General features: G+C 49.2%; 8 protein-coding genes across 8 annotated transcripts; 6 read left to right on the top strand and 2 right to left on the bottom strand.

The window, feature by feature from the left end:
• Positions 1 to 1369: 1369 nt before the first annotated feature.
• ASPWEDRAFT_32782 (uncharacterized protein) lies at positions 1370 to 2583 on the top strand (the record flags this gene model as incomplete). Its single annotated transcript, XM_040833713.1, has 6 exons — positions 1370 to 1569; positions 1615 to 1682; positions 1729 to 1939; positions 2016 to 2069; positions 2116 to 2172; positions 2220 to 2583. 6 exons carry the CDS (start codon positions 1370 to 1372, stop codon positions 2581 to 2583), a joined length of 954 nt encoding a protein of 317 aa, XP_040684297.1.
• Positions 2584 to 3516: 933 nt separating this feature from the next.
• On the top strand, positions 3517 to 6589 carry ASPWEDRAFT_164966 (uncharacterized protein). The gene has a single exon (XM_040829897.1). The coding sequence runs from the start codon at positions 3817 to 3819 to the stop codon at positions 6550 to 6552; it is 2736 nt and encodes a 911-aa protein (XP_040684296.1). The 5' UTR covers positions 3517 to 3816; the 3' UTR covers positions 6553 to 6589.
• Positions 6590 to 6758: 169 nt separating this feature from the next.
• ASPWEDRAFT_46231 (uncharacterized protein) lies at positions 6759 to 10132 on the top strand. Its single transcript, XM_040836721.1, has 3 exons — positions 6759 to 7516; positions 7599 to 9446; positions 9501 to 10132. The coding sequence occupies exons 1-3, from the start codon at positions 7175 to 7177 to the stop codon at positions 9978 to 9980; spliced, it is 2670 nt and encodes an 889-aa protein (XP_040684295.1). The 5' UTR covers positions 6759 to 7174; the 3' UTR covers positions 9981 to 10132.
• A 301-nt stretch (positions 10133 to 10433) lies between these two features.
• On the top strand, positions 10434 to 11023 carry ASPWEDRAFT_55155 (mRNA splicing protein SMD1; the record flags this gene model as incomplete). The annotated part of the gene is made up of 3 exons (XM_040838159.1): positions 10434 to 10447; positions 10543 to 10592; positions 10710 to 11023. 3 exons carry the CDS (start codon positions 10434 to 10436, stop codon positions 11021 to 11023), a joined length of 378 nt encoding a protein of 125 aa, XP_040684294.1.
• A 691-nt stretch (positions 11024 to 11714) lies between these two features.
• On the bottom strand, positions 11715 to 12524 carry ASPWEDRAFT_55154 (S-adenosylmethionine-dependent methyltransferase; the record flags this gene model as incomplete). The annotated part of the gene is made up of 1 exon (XM_040838158.1): positions 11715 to 12524. The coding sequence occupies one exon, from the start codon at positions 12522 to 12524 to the stop codon at positions 11715 to 11717; it is 810 nt and encodes a 269-aa protein (XP_040684293.1).
• A 404-nt stretch (positions 12525 to 12928) lies between these two features.
• On the top strand, positions 12929 to 13442 carry ASPWEDRAFT_120973 (succinate dehydrogenase assembly factor 3; the record flags this gene model as incomplete). The annotated part of the gene is made up of 3 exons (XM_040829035.1): positions 12929 to 13147; positions 13202 to 13301; positions 13372 to 13442. 3 exons carry the CDS (start codon positions 12929 to 12931, stop codon positions 13440 to 13442), a joined length of 390 nt encoding a protein of 129 aa, XP_040684292.1.
• Positions 13443 to 14045: 603 nt separating this feature from the next.
• On the top strand, positions 14046 to 15103 carry ASPWEDRAFT_719999 (GNAT family N-acetyltransferase). The gene is made up of 3 exons (XM_040839223.1): positions 14046 to 14499; positions 14561 to 14670; positions 14718 to 15103. Exons 1-3 carry the CDS (start codon positions 14127 to 14129, stop codon positions 14886 to 14888), a joined length of 654 nt encoding a protein of 217 aa, XP_040684291.1. The 5' UTR covers positions 14046 to 14126; the 3' UTR covers positions 14889 to 15103.
• Positions 15104 to 15344: 241 nt separating this feature from the next.
• ASPWEDRAFT_83536 (KAR9 family protein) lies at positions 15345 to 18596 on the bottom strand (the record flags this gene model as incomplete). Its single annotated transcript, XM_040839569.1, has 1 exon — positions 15345 to 18596. A coding segment is annotated over one exon (3252 nt), but the record flags the coding sequence as incomplete, so codon positions are not given.
• Between the last annotated feature and the right edge of the window lie 355 nt (positions 18597 to 18951).

Genomic DNA, 18951 nt, shown 5'->3' with positions numbered 1-18951 from the left:
ATCCTGTATTTGTATTAGTATTTGTCAACCCAGATTGTTTACCTATTCGCACCTAGGCTGGGACTAGCATCTAGGGAGGGTCTGGTGTGTGAGTCCGGACCCCTGATTTCCAGTTCCCCCCCCCCATGAAGCTATTCCCAGTGCAGCAGTGGCCGTGTTCATCTCGCAATAATATCGCACTTGTTTCCCCCCCACAAGACAGTGTCCATTTGAGCCCCATTTCTCACTCTCGAGTCTCACCACGAGTCCCGATCGAATCATCTTATTTTTCTTGTCGTTTTTTTCTTCCTCTTTATGATTGTTAAACGACACGGTCTCCGAAGTAATACACCCTCACCGTTGACGTATTGGGCCCAACTTTGAAATCAGCTTGGCTTATTAAAGCTTCGGCCTCTCCGTTGGGGGCCAAAACACCAACACTCACGACAGACAACTAATAACACCAACAAATAGGAAAGAAGAGAGAAGAAGAGACGATGAATACCCAGTTTCGAGATTGACTGTCTAGGAGGAATAATGACATTTCCTTCTGGTTCAGTCTTTTCCTACTACATCGTAGTTACTAACGTATCCACCGACTAACAGCGGCCCCCAAATGCCTCTTCCGTTGGACACTAAGATTGGGGCTGAAAAAGGGACGGACAATCCGAACCCACAATAATTGGGCTGTTGGCAGTTCCCCCTCTCGCACTGCTATCTCTTTTCTGTTTCTGAGCTTGGTGTTGTTCGTCGTAGTGGTAGTGTTAGTTAGCGGGCCAGGACTAGGCTGACTGCCGCCTAAGGCTCATTCTAGCACTGCCTTTATTTGATTTCAATTTGCAATTATGATCCAATTTCATAATATTATCCAACCAAGTATTTGGAAACAAAATCGTACATAATAAAAAATATTAGTGAGCGTTTCATCCGAATCGAAGCCCCTGGTGCATCAAGATCGCTCGCATCGCTAGCCAGTAACTGTCCGGCTCCATCTGTTGGCTTTGGCATTTCTATTCTTATTTATTTCCTCATTTTTCTTCTTGAATCCTTCTCTTCTCTCTCTTCTAGAACGTTATACGTCCTACCAGTGGCAGTGAACAAGGCAGCTCAAGCCATACTTCGTCTCAACCCATTCAGCCCTGTTCCTGTCATTCCCTTGTTCATCCTTTTTCTTCTATATTTATTTTATCCTGGCTGCTTGTTGATCCTCAGCCTTTTTAAATACCCTCACTTCTGCAGCTTCATCCCTCCAATCCATCCATCCATTCCTTCATTCGTGATTAGAGTCTGTCTCTCTCGCCTTTCGGTCATTATCAAATATCGTATGTTCTTTACAGTTCAATTCAATATCTCTCTTTAAATATTTCCATCTCTCTATCCACTCTCCATCATGTCCTCCAGAGAATCTCACAGCTCACACGGTCACTCTTATCGTCACAGAACGTTGACGGGTTCTTCTTCGCGAAGTTGGGATCCCTCTCTCCAGTCTTCAAGTGACGGCTTTCAACCGTCGCTGCTGCAGACTCAGCCTCAAGATCAACGTAATCTTCCTTCGGGGTTTGCCCCACGAGGTCAATTGACTCAGAATCGGTATGTATTACTCCAAGAGTTAATCAGATGAAGCTGACAGGATAGTCTTTCTGGCTACGAAATCCCTGGCTCCGACGCATATCTAACCGCCCAAATGGCTCACAACCCCCAGCGTATGTTCACCTATCTTATGTCCGAGCTTCAACTAACACGTAGTAGACTACTCCTGGCAGAGCCAGCCTCCAGTCCTGCGATCCCCGATCAGCATGGACCAGTCTTTGCCTCATCCTCATTCTCTCTCTCCTGGTGGCTTTCCCATGGGATATGGTCAGCAAGGCGGTGCTCAGAGCTATTTTCCCCCGACTGGCCCCTCGGCCCAGTATCTTTCGCCTATTCAGCCGGGTGTCTCTCATCAGCCTCATGGTAGAAGGTAGGCATTCTACTTGTGTTTCTTTTTTAGTCCCTTCTAACAATCCCAGTTCTTCTGTTTCTTATTCTCTGCCCAGTCATTCGCCTGGTGGTAGCCCTCCGGCATTACCAGACCAATCCTTTGTTTCACCGTGAGTTTTCTCAATCTGACCCTAAAGTCATATCTAACATGTTCAGTCCTCCCTCCTATCTCCTAAACCAGTCAAATTACTACCTCCCTGAAACCTCACTACCGTAAGTCACCCACCCTGAATCTCCCAAATACATACTGACCATAGCAGATCCCACACCTCCTCAATCCCCGTCAGCCCTCACCCCCCCGCCCCCCTCCCCTCAGAAACCCTCTACTCCTCGCCCGAATCCGCCCAAGCATCCTCAGATCCCGAACACCAAGTCCGCGTGATCAGTTTCCGCCCCCGCCCCCAATGCTGGGACCACGGCTGCAACGGCCGCGAATTTTCCACCTTTAGCAACCTCCTCCGCCATCAGCGCGAGAAATCAGGCGTCGTCGCCAAGGCAGAGTGTCCCATGTGCGGTGCTGCCTTTACACGCACCACGGCGCGCAATATCCACGTTGCTCAGGGCAAATGCAAAGGCGCGGGAGGGTCGGGGAGAGAGTCGTCGAATGAGCAGTATTATTCGTGATGACTTCTCCTCTTTCTTTCTCTGAGCATTGAGCATGGTACATAGCATTCATTCTCTTCTTCTTCTGTTTGATTAAAGATTACATGAAAGAGGATATACCATATGCAAATGGTATCCTCAATTTCCTTTGTTTGGGTGGAGCGAATGGGAAATGAAAAGGAATGGCCGCGGTGGGCGTGGCCTGGCCTATTGTATATTTGGCACAGTACATATCGGTACATACATCTGTCCCCAAAGAAGGACTGGACTGGGATTGGAGTTTATGGGATTGAATTGGTTTATGCTTATACGTTTAGACGGTCAAAATAATGAATTTAGACTGATATATACTATCTACATCTCCCTACCCATACATCTATCTCTAAAACATAAGTAGTAGTCTAAGTAGTGCGAGCACTAAAAACCAACTCCAAATCATCAACCAAAACACAGAATGCATCGACCGTCCCATTCATCAGTTTCGAGTCATCCTCGCTCGGTGCGAAATTACGTCGTAGTTTAGAATTAGTGCCGCCGATACGAGGCTGGGATTGTTACTCCCCAAAACACTGATGATATCGCACTTAAAGAGAGGTATATGTACAACCCAGCTGAGATAACAAATGGTGAGGAAAAGATGCGCTGTAGAAACAATGGTCCCTGCATATGATGCTTGCCATGGCTGAAGTAGATCCAATGGGATAATGAGCCCCCAAGAGCCGCTCCAATACTAGAGATAGGGGAGTATCCATTTCTTAACCTTTTGAAGTTAAATTGATGCAATAGCTGGGCTAATATAAAGAATGTCACGTGAACAACGAACAGGGAAGCAAAAGTATATACCAGATCGGGTTAGCGCCAATAATGCAACTGCCTGAGGCTGAGCAAAGACATTTTAGGCACGTGTTGACATCACCGATCACATGACCATCGACGTACTTTCAATCGATCCATGCTGAATCCTTCCAGAATTCAGGAACGCGTGACTCATCTTCAGGATGTTGTCTTTCTGCTGATCTTGACTTCTCTCTTTTATTCTTTTCATCCTGATCAGAAGAGTCTGTTTTTTTCACGGCCAATTCGTGCCTTCCATTTCGTCTACCCGTTTGTATTCCCCGCAAGATGACTTTATTACTCTACGGCATAGGTGAAGTCTTATATTGTTTATTACCTTATCGCATGTTACGGCGTCAGTTATTGCTCTAAGTGCTTTCGTGCGATCATAAAACTTTCAATCTATTAAAGATACATAACATGGCATCGGTCTTTACTTATGACCCAGACCCTCCAAGGGTGTCGTCGCCATGGTCCACGTCCGGATCGTCCACTCCCCAGGCCTCAACTGGGAGAGGACTAGCTACTAGGACTCGTTCAAATACCAATCTGGACCGCGGCGATCCCGACTCCCTGGCTGATTATGGGATTACCAAGCTGGAACCAGAGCCTCAGGAAGGTCCCACCGAGTACAAGTTGCATCTGCTCTTACGTCCTCGTCGATTTTACACGTCCATGTCCACTGGTCATGTTGTCGGTGGCTCGTATCATTCCAGAGTGAGTTTGTCGACTTCGAACCCGACGGCTTCGAGCTATGAAGGGACGACTTCGAAACCGCCTCAGACGAAGTCGATAGAGAGTCGTCAGCAGCGATTACAACAGTTGACGACTCAGCTGCTTTGGCGGCTACAGCAGTCGTCGCCATTTCATTCGTCTGCCACTGGTAATCTGGTGTTGCCTGTTCTCCCGGAAACTACGCAGCCTGGAGTTCCTCCAAAGCCGGCTCGCCTACTTCCTGGTCTTGAAGAGAGCCAAGGTGCTCTTTATGAGATTGGGGTGGCGGATGATGGGACGTTTGTAGGGCTTACGCAGGATGAGATTGAGGAGAGTCTGGCTACTTTGCAGATCATGGCGGCTAGTTTGGGCTGTAAGGTGGAGGTTCTCCGCAGGGTGGTTGTTGGGAGGTGTGAATGGGAGGATGATTCGGAGGCTATCAAGGTGCATGCGGAGGGTCTTTGGGTTGCGGAGGCTCTTGTTAGTCCGGATTTGGACTTTTATAATGTGTCTGCCTCGGCTGAAGAGATATGTTGCGATGCAGAGAAACAAGTTGAGGAGGATGATCGCTCAAGGACTGAGCAGATTCGTGTCTCCATCACTGGTCCTAGTACGGCTGGAAAGTCATCACTGCTGGGTACATTGACATCATCTGTGCTTGATAATGGACGAGGAACGAGCAGGCTCAGTCTTCTCAAGCACCGCCATGAGATATCGTCCGGGATCACCAGTTCCGTTGCGCAAGAGCTGATCGGGTATGCCGATACACCATCTGAAGCAGTCGATGTTATCAACTATGCCTCTGGCAATGTTGCAGCCTGGGATGATATCCATGCTGCCTCGAATGGTGGGCGTCTAGCCTTTGTCTCTGACCTTCCCGGATCTGTTCGCTACTTGAAATCTACGCTAAGAGGCCTGGTCAGCTGGGCTCCCCATTATGTGATGCTTTGCATTCCAGCAAATTGCGAGGATGGGTCTACACTCGAATCCGGTAGTCCTGCAGAGGCTACGGATATCAGTTTGGCACTGTCGCATTTGGATCTTTGCATCAAGCTGGAGGTCCCCATTGTGGTCTTAATAACCAAGATGGACCTTGCCTCTCGCGCAGGTTTGAGAAACAATCTCACCAAAGTTCTGTCAGCGCTGAAACTCGCCGGCAAAAAACCTGCAATGCTGCCTGTTGGCAAGAGCGTTGATCTGCAGCAAATAGATGAAACGGACACCCGGGAAGTAAAGAAAATAATCGATGGGACTGATGGGGATCTATCTTCGACGGTTCCTATAGTCCTCACAAGTGCAGTCGATGGCTCGGGCATTGGCAAGTTACATGCCTTTCTTCGGCACCTTCCCGTCCCTGAGAGGCCTCCAATGAGGAGCATTAGCTTGCCCAACACTACGCCTTCCCAGCACCTTCCTGCCAATATCTTCGATATTGATGAGGTATTTGCTATTCCTCCGTCCAAAGTCTATTCGATGTCTTCCCAACAAACTCCCGAGGAAAACCAGGGCGTTGTGCTATGCGGTCTAGTCCGGTATGGGGCCATCTCGGTAGGAGATGAACTGGTCATTGGTCCTCTTTTGGCCAATACGCAGACAGATCACGCCAATACCAATACCCAGTTGCGGAGCCGGTCCGAACAGCATTCGGATACGCCGATGCATGACCGGGCACTCCGAAGCAGATCATCGTCTGGAGAGTTCTCCACCTCCTTTACCCAGGGATTCCTTTCCGGCAAGGCATCTTTCCCTGCCCAGGCACAGTGGCAACGAGTTCGTGTCGTCAGCGTCAGATTTCTCAGGCTGTCGGTCCGCAAGCTTACTCAGGACCAAGTGGGTACCATTGGTATTGAGCCGGTTCCTTCGCCTCAAGATGATCAGCCCCCACGGCTAGGCAGACTTCGAAAGGGCACGGTCCTGGCAAGCTTCTATCCGTCTCCTTCAATTCCCAAAACTTTGCTCTTTCACACAGGATTTGTCGCCACCTTTCCATCTAGCGAGTTTTCCTCGTCGGCGTCGCCGCCTTTGCTCCTGGGTGGAAATGCCATCGTTTACATTGCCAATATTCGCACTACTGTAAAGGCGACCTGTGTGACCCTGGCAGAAAACGAGGTCATATCGTCTCCACCATCGCCTACGGAACCGGAATTCTTCAGCTTTGATGGCGACAGCCCGGACAAAGAAAAGGATAAGAACCTCGATCAATCTGGTGCTGAAGTCAACAAGGTGATAAGTTCTTCTGATAACCCCGAGCAAGGAGATATCAAAATAGCTTTCTCCTTTGTCACGTCAGTAGAATGGGTTGAAGTTGGATCTCGAGTTCTTCTCATGCCTGGAATGTCCCTGAGTTCACCAGCTATTTCTGGCTCTGTATCACCTTCGGGTCTTGAGGGGTTTGTGGGCAGAGTCTGTGATGTTCTACATGAGGATTCTGGATTGAAATGACTTTCCATTTGTTTCTGTTAATTAGTCTGATTTAGCCATAATTCTATTTGCATTTATTCCATCATTCAATCTATCTATTTAGACATCCCACTATCTCCAAATGGCACGTGCGTCCGGGGAAAGCTACCGTCCCAAAGCGGCTAGCGTGGCAACGGCGCCTTGCGTCCTCTCGTCCCCCCAAGGCATCATCATCTCCTGCTCCTCTTCTCCCCCACATCTGGCGGCTTTGTCTGTAGCTTCATGTCGAGCGTTCGTGACGCTCTTTTCTTGCGGGCAGACCTTCCAAATCTCGTCTCGAACCTCCAGGGTGAGACCTGATACGGAATATGTCTCTGCTGATCAGCATATGTCTGTAATTGGCAGCTCCTCATCCATCTATTACCGCCTGCATATTGCATGATCCCAACAGAGTTAACTACATTCCTTGATTCAACTCTCATTTACCGTCTTACAAGACTGTTAGTTTTACCGCTGGTATCCGTTGCTAAAACATCAACGGTCGGGTGATTCTTGCAGCTTCCTCATACCCAACAACATCATCAACATCAACAAACAAACAAGGGAATACAAACCGTGGGCGTCCTATTAGTGTATTGTTTCTTCCACAACTCATATCGATACTATGGCCGAGTCCAGTACGTGTGCGCAGTACAGAGTTAGCTCTGATCTAGCTCCGTTGTCAGATGACGAGTCCATTTCCTCCAGTGCTAGTACGACTTCAGCGGGGTCTGAGGAACAGACGGTGGGCATGGAGGGGTCGACACAAGTTACGATGACGGAGTCGAAGGATTATAGTCTCCGGCAGGCTGTTTCTTTGACGGATAATGATCATGATCATGATAACGAGAAGAAAGTCGTTCACAATGATTTTGCGATTCCCTCGACCTTATCTACGGGTAGGGACTCGAAGCCTCTGCATTTACTTGATTTGCCTATGGATATTCTGAAAGATATTATTAAAGAGGTACGAGCGATATTGGATGACCAGCGTGATGTTTTGGGTTTTGTCTTGCTTGATTCTAATGCGTACTTCTTGTAATACACAGGTGACACACACTAATGATTTGACGTCGCTGGCTCTGACGTGTTCCGCTCTTCATTCTTTGGCCATTCCTCATATGTATTCTCGATTTGACATCGTATGGCCCGATACACTATCATCCTCCGACCATCCCGTCGGGGTGGATGCTCTCTCCTACGGCCTCGCAACCTTGGTGCTGGGTGAAGATATCTTCCACCAACTGCCTCCTTCTTACCGACCGGTCAGCCCATGCCCACATTGTGGATGTAATGATCATCAACATCACTTTGCTTCGAGTTCGTCTGAGACGAATGGCGTACCTCGTATACGGCGGGGAAATTATTATGCCCAATATACACGCAAGTTTTCGGTGGGAAATGGCCCGTTGATCTGGGTCCAGGAGTACTCCGTGACGAAGGAGACAGGGAAGATGCTCGGGACATTGGTTGCACTAGCTATCGCTAGGATGATCAACCTGGAGACCTTCGTCTGGGACATGCCGACTGGAGTATTGAGGGATGTGTGGATTGCGCTTTCTTCGCTTGCAAACCGACCGGGGCATGAATGCCGTCTGGAACGTGTCTGGGTCCGATGGCATGATAATTCCGAAAATGCCCATCGCTGTTTGTCTGGTATCCCAGCAGCAGCGGTCTCTACGTTGGCGCTTTCGGGCGCTGGATCCTTAGCTTCCTCTATGGCTGTGCCGCCCTTGGCTCAGAAGTACGGGCACGTCGAATATCCTTCTCTGTCTATATTACCTCCTCTCAAGAGTTTGACTGTCCTAGACATTGATGAACCGTCGTATCTCGAGGAGATGGCTGTGCTCATTGATCGTTCCCGAGATCGGTTAAAGGAGTTACGCATTGGTATATCTTCAAAAGTGTACCAGGCAGACTGGCTGAAACCACTAGGTGACGGGCCATCTGAACAAGATTCCTCTGTCAACATTTCAACCGGGTGGCCTAGAGTTGGTGGCGTGCTTGGAATGTTGACGAACAAGCCTGATACCCCCTCGTGCCCGAGTTCAACAACTGGAGACTCGCCGTCAAGATCTCAAGACCCAATTAATGATGCTACCGATAGTCAAATTCTGCAACAGATAAATGATCTGGTTCTGTCGGCAGGAGATTCGGTACAAAACTCGTCAACTACAGGTGAAGAACCCGATGTTGTGAATACTCCTGATTCAGCAAGTACAGCTCCACATCCATCGATCGACCTTTCCGATAACAAACATTCATCACAAAGTCCAAGCAGGCCCTTGGAAAAACCATATTCTCATGTGTCGGATTCTAGTACTGAAAATCAACAGCAGAAGCTGAAACTGGAGATCCTAGAACTGGAGCGTGTTGCTCTTTCGATCCCAGCTGTTTTGCAGGTTTTTGATTGGACCCGAATTACTACGCTTACTATTCTTCGCTGTGAAGGACATGAGAAGCTATGGAGAGCTCTTCGCCGCCAATACACCCCCTCTAGTTTGAGCCGGTCTTCTAGGTATAAGGGCAGTAACTCTCCGCCCGAGTTTCCTTTGAAGATCAAGCATCTGCATACTGATACGGTTTCTCCTTATCTTCTGTTGTTTATCAAGGATGCAATTGCGCCAAATACACTGGAAAGTTTGTTTTTGCACGAGGCTCCCATGTACGATTCTATCGTTCACATTGATGCGATTTACCGGAATGTGCTTCGCAAGCATAGGATGAGTTTGAGAAAGGTTCTCATTGACAGCACCGAGCGTTCCTCGAACGGGACTGAGATGAGCACCAATCGTTGGCGCAAGTGGATGCTCAATCGGGAGATGATCTCTTTTATTACCAGTGGACGCATGCCTCGGCTCCGTGAGCTTTCCATGGCCATGCACTCAACGGACTGGGTAGGTTTTTTTCTCTCTATTCTTTATTTCTACCTTTTTGCTGATCATAAATAGCACCTCTTCCTACAAAGACTACCATATATACCTCATCTTCGCGCTCTACACATACCCAAAATGGGTCACATGTATCGGGATCCAAAAGAACTTGCCCTTCAGGTGCTGGATATTGTCACCATACGACCTGAGGTCGGAATTGGCTACGTAGGAATCACGTCGAAATGCTTCGAAATACTTGAGGGTAAACGCGGTGATAAAGACGAGTACTTTGTTGACGCGGATGACACGCATAGTGATGCATTTGCTCCACCTGGTAACGGCTGGGCAGGGTCCGATATTGATGACGATGATTCCAATGACGACGGTGAGGACAACAGTCTGGATTCAGTCTCGGAATTATCTGACGACCAAGCATCCTCGGATGAAGACGAGACCGGGTCTGACAGTAGCAGATCGCAGGCTATCTTTCGACTACGGGAGATTCTATTCTATGATGACAAGATATCCATCTTTAAAGCGCGGCATGGGACTTTGTGAAGCTGTCCATGACATTACGCATTTTTATTGATTCGTTCTTTTTTTCTTCCTAACTGGCGTTGGCGGTTTGCTTTTGTTCTCCTCGAGATACCATTTAGCGAACGGTTGAATAGAGATGATTAGCATAACAATCTATCCGTACCTTGAGCTTGATTCTTGCTTATATGAGACTAATTTCTAAAAACAATATGGCATACGCCTTGTAATGTTAGGAGTAAGTACCTTTGGCGCTAAAACAGCGGGATTATATCCACGTCACGTGGGTCGGAGGTCTCCAGTTCCTCCTCAGCCTCTGATGAGCCGCCATCACCACTGAGAAACCAGCTCGCAAGAAAGAGGCCTTGGAGGAATCATCTATTACAATCTTAGCCGGTCGACACCCGCTGAATCCGCATACGTATTTAATTTTTCCTCGACACGACCGCACGTGCGTATCGGCGCGTCCCATCCAAAATGAAGCTCGTCCGGTGAGTTGGTTACTGGCTGTTGGAGCTTCCCTTCATCTACTCCCAAGGCTACTGGTTTTTGCTGTGTATATACTGACGGCGGTATTGCATTGCAGGTTTTTGATGAAATGCGCCAATGAGACGGTGACTATCGAGTTGAAGAATGGTTAGTCCCCCTCATTCCACCGCTTCGTTCGAGCTACCACCACCCGCCAAATACATCCAAATCCCACGGACCGCAAAAAAAAGCAACTCCCAAGACCCTAACATGTATTTAATCCAGGCACAATCCTTCACGGCACCATCACCTCCGTGTCGCCGCAGATGAACACCTCCCTGCGCACCGTCAAGATGACCCCCAAAGGCCGCGACCCCATCTCCCTAGACACGATTAACATCCGTGGCTCCACGATCCGGTACTACATCCTCCCCGACAGCTTGCCGCTGGATACTCTGCTCGTGGACGACCAGCCCAAACCCAAGAACAAGGCACGCAAGGAAGCGGACCGCGGCGGCCGGGGCGGCCGTGGTGGTGGTCCTGGTGGACGAGGTGGACGGGGTCGTGGCCGTGGCCGCGGCCGGGGCAGAGGATTCTAAGGAAAGAAAATTTGAAAATATCTTTTTTGAAAAAAAGCAAAATGGGTTTTTTGTTTTAATTCTTACTAGAAATTACTCCGTTGTGAAATGGGAGGGAGGAGAGAGGGAGTTTTTTATTTGTGTGTGATATCATATGCCAATTTTCGTTCGGTTTGTCATTCTCAGTCAGGGCTGTTATTTTCTTTTTTCCTGTGTTGTTGTTTTTCTGCATCTTCTGTGTGATGGGCAAAAAAAAGGCAATAATTCTATCAAATCTCCCTTTCTCCTGTGACTGGACTGTGACTGGGGTTTTTCGATGTCGACTTGAGAGGCTTGTCAGGATGAGTCGACGTGGTGATGGCGATTGACAAGAGAACGAAAACGAGGATATCTCCTGAGACATGATATGCACTATGAATGCGGAGGTTGCGGCTATACCCAAGTTCTGGCTGTTGGAAATCCACGATGGAAGCATGCGAACACAGCAGATGGCCGATGTCAGGCTGTGATATCCTGAAGAAAGACAGAAAGGCTAAAAGAACGGTTGTCGATATCAAATCTGGTGGTGTTCAGATATAGGACATCATCAACGATACTTCCGTTCGTCAATTGAGATATAATCCATTGGAAATGAAATCATTTTCTCTCTGATATTGGCGACGTCTATATTATTTATGTACATGTATTTTGCTTTCGTTTATAAATCCCGATCTTAAATATCCCTCCATATCCGGATAATCACCAACTTCTCCCATCCAGCCTGCTTCCCACTATTCCCAACCGTCTCGGCCATCCATCCACCTCCCCATCCACGAATCCTCTCCTTGACCTGTTCTGGCCGGTTCTGCGCACAGAGAAGCACATACGCCACACCACGAACAGGATGCAAGATCTCCGGAATAGCCTCTAACAGCCGATCCGTCGTCTCCATCCCATCCACCCCACCGGCATACGTCAACGACAGAAAATACGAGTCACTCTCGAACTTGGCAGACCTCGACATGGCCGCCGACGGAGCAGCCTCTTGCTCCTCAGATGAGGGTAAACGCGGTAACTCTTCCGAGGGAACATATGGGGGGTTAAACATGAGGACATCGACACTGCCAGGCCGAAGCGGGGTGCATAAATCCGCCATCAGAGAGGCAGTATACACCGTTTTCTCGGGCGATGTCGCCGATGAAGAGTCATTTTCATCATACTGTCGTTCTTGAATTGCCTTTTTGGCCGTCTCCCGAGTCGCTAGACAGGCATTACGGTTCACGTCTGTCCCCAGGGCGAGAATATCCCGTCTGCCAAAGATCTCTTGCGAGTTGGCTGCGACAAAGCCCAGGACGACGCCGGAGCCGGTTCCGACTTCGACGACGAGGGGCGAGGTAGAGTCTTGAGATGAGGTGCTAAATCGGTTTGAGAGCCAGGTTGATTCGGATGCTGAAGAGAGTGTGTCGAGGAAGAGGTAGGAGTCTTCAGAGGGTTCGTAGATGGTGTCAAATGAGACGTGGGATGTAGACGGTGTAGGGAGCATTTTGATTTCTTCTTATTCTTCTTTTTATATTGGCAATTCAAGTTGATAGAGCAGTTATCGTCAATCGTGGTGGGGTATGGCAGCCTTCCGTGGGGGTTTATTTCCCTGTCTTTCTTTTCAATAGTAAAAGAATGCTTTGCTTTGATTCTCTTTCTGGAGTTCCCTCTCTTCAATCCAACCAAATCCAATACAATCTGAACTCCGATATAAAAATATGAATATCTTCAATATCGGTTGCCTCGAATCAATCCCGAAGCTGTGATTCGACGTTTTCTCGCCGCCTTCCGGGATGCGTCTTTAACCGCGGCAGTAACCATCACCAACCCAACGCTCCCACCCCGACAATTTTCCAACCTACACCTCTTGCATCTCATTCTCAGCATCGCGAACAAAATCAAATCACAATGCGTGTCTTTCAGCGATTACTGATGGCAACCCCATCCTCCATGGGCTCGAAATCCAGCCTCACCGAAGCTCTCGCCCTCCTTCCGCCTCTCCCGCTGTACCGCCGCATTCTCCGCGTTCACCGTCGCAAACTGGAGCCCGAAATGCGGGTGTTGGGGGATTCATACGTGAAGAGCGAGTTTAGGGCACACAAGGATGTCGAGAATCCGTTGCATATTGTATGTTTGGTTTTGGGTTGAGGGTTTAATGGATGGGTGTTGACGATGTTTTAGATTGGTTTCTTGACCGAGTGGCAGCTCTATGCGCAGAAATTGGAAGGTGACCAATGGGCTGGGGATAAGTTGGATAAGGCCAAGGTGGATAAGATGAGTGGTATGTTTTTTTTACATGAGGTATATTGCTGAGATGAGTCGGTTGCTAATGGTTGAGTGTTTGAATGCAGATCAGCAACTTGGACAGCTTTATGAGTTGATGCAGGCGATCAAGAACAAAGATGGTGGAGAGAATGAGTGATCTGTGTCCGAATTTAGGACAGACTACCATACGTCAGAAAGGTCGACTTTGAACATTCGACGGCAATGGATTCAATTGCTGCAGATCGACCTAATCAGCGGGAATTGGGACTGCCAAATGTCGCTGGATGTCAGAAATGACATACATTCTGGCTCGATTGGCGCCAAGATGACAGACTCGATCGACTTGACCGACATGCTCATCAGTGTATATATACTACTCGGATTGGTTTTGTTTGTTCCAATGGCATTGCGTACTGGTGATGCCATTGGCACTGCATGTCTTCTAGCGTGGCGTTTGATGTATAATAAAATCAATTGGATTGATATAGGTGGACTGCAAGTCACTATTACTGGGTCGGATTTCCTCCGATATGGGATCGATTCTTTCCTTGCCATGCAGTCTATGTACTCTATAGCTGTATTATTATTATTCATTTTCACAGGAATAGACCAATTCCAAGCATATCATCACGAAAAACGTCAATATCCACTGTTACGCCCTTCTATCGACATGGGCTGACTAATCGCTGCATATATAGATCCCCATACAAGGATTGATCCATTCTAATTTTCAACCGCCAATTGTTCCTTGCAGAGTACAGAAGAGTACCTGCAGCAAACAAACTCATACATAACAAAATCAAAGCAAAAAGAAGTTAAAAAGCAATTAAATTAAATCGAAATGCCCGCCCTCCTCGAAGACCCCAGCACCAAAAACCCCCCTCCATCTTCAGCCCTGCAATCTGCCCCCCTCCTGCAACCCCGCCATGCCACCCTCAAAGACGGTAACCCCGTCACTCTCTACCCCATCGCTCACGGATCCCAGAGTATCCCCCAGGACCTGGTGAAGCTGCTGCATGGCGAATTCAGCGCCGAGATCGAGTCTGGGTCCACGTATCCCATGGAGGAGCCGATGAGTCTGGACAAGTTTGCTGATTACTGGTTTGGGACGTTTGCGGTTGTGGCGCTGTTGGGGGAGGAAGAGGAGATTCGGGAAGGGAGGAAGTGGGAGGAGGATTGTTTGGGGACGTTTTATATCAAGCCGAATTATCCTGGTATGTTTTCCTTTTGGTTTTGTTTTGTTTATTTCGGGGATTGTGGTGTTGATGATATTAGGTCGCTGCTCGCATATTTGCAATGCGGGCTTCTTCACTACTCCTGCTGCTAGGAATCGGGGTGTTGGAATTGTGATGGGAGAGACTTATCTGGATTTTGCTCCTAAATTGGTATGTTTACCTTTCCTATGGCTATGGGAGGCAGCTAACATGCCCAGGGATACAAATCGTCCGTGTTCAACCTGGTTTTTGAAAACAACGTCGCCTCGATCAAGATCTGGGAGAAGCTTGGCTTCAAAACCATCGGACGAGTGCCTGAGTGTGGGCGTTTGGCTAACAGCGACAAATTGGTCGATGCCCTTATCATTGGGAGGAAGTTTGATTCATGATCGTACATATATGATAAACCAGAATAACTCCTGTAAATGAATGGATATAATTGTCTACAGCCCAGAAAATACATGATGACAATGATACAAATGACAAGAATACATTGAACGCTCAAAATGCGAGTGGGGAATCACACGAAATGGTTAGTCCCTCGAAGAATCTGAATAGATGACACGCCACAAGCACCGGGCTATCTGCAAATGCATCGGAGGGAGGGAAAAGAAAGTGGGAGAGAAGAAAAATCCATGAGGTCAGGTATTCCGCGCCGTAAACAATAATGCAAGTGGTGTGGACATGGTCTGCTGTTCCCGTCGTTCAGCAAAGATAAAACATCGCATATTTATTAAAAAAAAGATAGAGAAAGCTCCAGGGAGAAATGGAAAAAGATTCGCCTTCAACAAGCATGTATACCAAAAAAATTAGCCTGCTTATCGCCATTTTGGCCGGTTATCTACCGGACGGCTTCCCGCAGCGCTGTCCCGGCCGGATCGGCCCTTGGGCAAAGGAAGCAAGCTGATGCGCCGGTTCGCCGAATGGCCAAGCGAAGTGCCCGGCCGTTCAGTCTTCTGAGGACTCATCATTCCGGTATCTTGATTGTGCGACACGCTTCGACTAAAGCTTGTGCCAGCAAAGCTTGATCGGTTGCGAGGCGCATTTGACATGCCTGTCGGAACTGGCGGTTTCCGGAGCTTACTGTACGGAGGCGGATCAAGAATCGAACGGGTCGGCGTCGGCGATGCCATCCGTGCAGGTGCGGGGCTACGGGATGCAAGTCTGCTGGATACTCGACTAGCAGACCTTGCCGCTGGTGGAGCGGGAGAGACGGATTGGTCCCGACGGAAAGGGTTGGGCAACGGGAGAGTCGATGACGGCCGCGATATGTGACCTGGCGCAGACGACTTGCGGTGCTGAGATAGGTTTGACATTGAAGGCCTGGAGAGATGGCCGACTTGCAAGTCGTTGGTGTTCGTGCTACCGTTCCATCGTGGGCGATTAGGGATTGGAGATTGCGGAACGCGTGACATCCTCCGGGAAGCTGGCGTAGGTGTCACTGCACGGTTTTTGGTTGGGGACGGCGTCCCACTCAAAGGTTTGGGGATTGAGGATTTCCTGTTCGTCAGGGTCGCCGCGGCCTGAGGCAAGCCTGAGTATCTTCGCACCTTGGACATAGCTGCCCGGGCGGTTGAGCTGCCTACGGAGCTAGCCCGGCGGCTGGAGGTTCCCATAGGTGTCGCTGATCCTTTGAGGCCGTTGGCAGGTGTCATGACTACCGACGAAGCAGGAGAACTCCCCGGCGTATCGGGGACACTGGTTGTGGCCGGACTGTCCATGGTGACAATGCTTGAGATGGAGTCGCGCAAGTGCTGACCCCTGACAAAACTCATATCGTCCAGCGATGAGTCCATCACTCTGATGCTTGCTTTCAGCGCATCGGTTCTCGACATCATGTCAGATAGTAACCTAAGCGTCTCGCCGTTGACCGTCAGCCGATCATCTACACCCTTTTGGATGATAGTAACCACACGCTCAATGGCAGGCACGTAATGCAGCTTCTTAGCTTCGTAGCTCTCGATACGCTTGGTTAACCCGGCAGGGTTGTTCAGATGAGCACCGGTCTCTAACCCTTCCTGGAGTTTAGAGATGCTTCGTTCCACGGATTCAAACATCTTCTGTGCCTGACCACCTGCATTGCGGAACACAAGGATCCATCGGTCCTCACTGAGTTCTTTGCGCAAGGATTCTGCGTCGGTCTCGAGAGCCTTGTAGCTTTTCTCCAACCCACTTCGCCGTTCCTCCAATTCTTGACAAGCGCTCGGAAAGATCGATTCGGCCCGCGCCTGAAACATGGACATCCTCATCGGCAAGAAATCCAAAGACGCTCTGAGAGGTTGCATACGGGCAAACAAAGCCATAAGATTGGAGTGGCTGGAGTCATCCTGGGGGGTTTGAATTATAGGCGTGTCCAGTGTCGGTGTTGCAAAAATGGGGCCCACGCTGAATCGTTTATTCGAAGCCATATGTCCGTTCGATGGGGTTTCTTCCACGATCGTCTCCAGCTCGTTGATATCAAGTCCATTGCTTGACTCTTGCTCCGCCGACATGGACCAGTGCCGCTTTTCTTCCATTTCGAAAATCAGTCGACCAAGGCTGTCAGCTTCCAACCCGACGTCTCCTAACACGGTACCCCACAGCTCTTCCCACTCCATCGCAAGTTCTACTTGCCCCTTGACGCCCTTAAGGCTGCCTTTGATATGTACCCAGTTGCGCAAAATGCTCTCCATTTGGATGACGATAGTGTTCAGACTGTCCGTGCTGACATTTCCAATATCATCCCGTAGCTGCACATCCTCGATAGCTTTCACGTAGACATTAACCAGGCTCTCAAATCTTGCGATGGCATTATCTACACCGTCCAAACCTTCTCGTCCGCCAGCTGCTGCCCACTCCACATCATCCTCGGCATCCAATCCACCTAATACATCGGTTGCTTTTCGAATCCATATTTGAATCTGTTCGGCTGCGCTTGTAAGAGCCTTGACAGCTGCCGGAGCATTCGATATCCCAGAGATACTGGCTTCCAGTGATGAAGGTTGAGGAAGGGAGATGGATGTGAGTTGAGAGAGTTGATTGCTGAAAGAGGCTCGCGAGAATGAATATATTGATTCCGTGCGTTGGAGACCCCTTGGATTGAAGTAAGACTGTGACGATGTCGCACTGGACGGGGGAGGTGGAGAGTCCTTAGGAGGTGGGGGCGGGGGATGCTCTTCGTCGTCTTCAGTGGTGCTTTGGACATATTTTTCGAAATCACTTGGATTTTCTGTGTTTAAAACCTGTTCTGGCTCAGGGGCCAATGGTGTCGGAGCAAGCGAAACGGCCGACATGGCCGCTGTAGCACCTTCGACCTCTTGTACTTCAGATGCAGGGGTTTCGTGCGGAGAAGCCACCTCACCCGTATCCACAGGTGTAACTTCAATGTGATCCCCGCCCAAATCTGCAAGTGATTCGACCCTGTCTACAACTGTCGGTGAGGCCTGTGCTGACTGTTGTTCTGGTTCTGGCTCTGGTTCTTCTTGTTGTTGCTGTTGTTGTGGCTGTGACTCTAGCTCTGGCTCTGGCGCTGGTTCTGGTTCTGACTCTGGTTCTTGCTGTTGAATATGTTCAACCGGTATTTCCCTGTCCCAGTCTGATTCCAGCACTTCCAGGTGATCGGAAGCGCCTTGCTGCCCCTTTTCTTTATTTAAACCCTGTAAAACATTCCAACTGCGACCTTTCCTCTCGATTTTAATGGACCGCTCCTGGTGAAGGTTGTCGAGCTCCTTGAGCTGCTCCTCCGGAATCCGACCAACAGCCCCTGGGACACGGGAAGGGGTTGTGACTTTGGCGTTACTACCGTCTAGTAGCTTCACGCGAGCCGCTAGCCCAGGAGATAAGCGACGAAGGATAGACGGACGGACGAGGTTTTTATCTAGTCCAGCGTCGGAACTATCATCAGCTTCGTCTTCGTTATGGCTGCTCCCGAAACTCCGTATACTCCGTAGGGACGATTTTGATTTGATGCGTCGTGGTAGATGGTCGTCTGGAGAGGAAATCGAGACCGTGGGCGTAGGAGGCGACGATACCAGCGGCGTGGACGCGTTGGTGTTAATGGTCGTTGGAGGAGTATCAGAGGGGTCGGTGGTGTTGGCGGTCGCAGTGGAGGAAGTCGACCCAGTGAATATGGCACGCATGGGTACGATGCACGAGGCGACCGCCCTGGCCGATTGCAATGAAGGGCTAAAGTCCTAGACAGAAGATGGCGGGCTGAGGAATGCCTCGTTGATGGGCAGTGACAAGGCCAGCGCACTCTCTTTCGTTCGCTCTCCCCTTGTCGGACCAATCGAAAAGGGATACCGGGTTATTCTTTCTTGACTGTCGAATAATAAATTCTCAAACACTGAGTTCTCCTGACTGAATAGAAGAAGAGAAAAGAGGAAGAAATGATCGGCTACATGATAGTCAGTTAGCGAAGGAGAGAGTCTCTTGGGCAGCGTTGGTGGTGGAGAGGGAGAGGATCGCGTCGTT

Source organism: Aspergillus wentii (genome assembly GCF_001890725.1).
Source record: "Aspergillus wentii DTO 134E9 unplaced genomic scaffold ASPWEscaffold_9, whole genome shotgun sequence".
Lineage (NCBI taxonomy): Eukaryota > Fungi > Ascomycota > Eurotiomycetes > Eurotiales > Aspergillaceae > Aspergillus > Aspergillus wentii.
The sequence above is the reverse complement of the archived record's forward strand: the minus strand, read 5'-3'. Positions and strand labels throughout refer to the sequence as shown.

What these genes read in the sequence shown, in the direction of transcription:
- ASPWEDRAFT_164966 (XM_040829897.1), top strand. Translation starts at nt 3,817, where the DNA reads ATGGCATCGGTCTTTACTTATGACCCAGACCCTCCAAGGGTGTCGTCG.
- ASPWEDRAFT_719999 (XM_040839223.1), top strand. Translation starts at nt 14,127, where the DNA reads ATGCCCGCCCTCCTCGAAGACCCCAGCACCAAAAACCCCCCTCCATCT. An exon ending in TATCAAGCCGAATTATCCTG is followed by an intron (nt 14,500 to 14,560) that starts GTATGTTTTCCT and finishes TGATGATATTAG; the next exon opens with GTCGCTGCTCGCATATTTGC. An exon ending in TGGATTTTGCTCCTAAATTG is followed by an intron (nt 14,671 to 14,717) that starts GTATGTTTACCT and finishes TAACATGCCCAG; the next exon opens with GGATACAAATCGTCCGTGTT.
- ASPWEDRAFT_46231 (XM_040836721.1), top strand. Translation starts at nt 7,175, where the DNA reads ATGGCCGAGTCCAGTACGTGTGCGCAGTACAGAGTTAGCTCTGATCTA. An exon ending in TGAAAGATATTATTAAAGAG is followed by an intron (nt 7,517 to 7,598) that starts GTACGAGCGATA and finishes TGTAATACACAG; the next exon opens with GTGACACACACTAATGATTT. An exon ending in CCATGCACTCAACGGACTGG is followed by an intron (nt 9,447 to 9,500) that starts GTAGGTTTTTTT and finishes GATCATAAATAG; the next exon opens with CACCTCTTCCTACAAAGACT.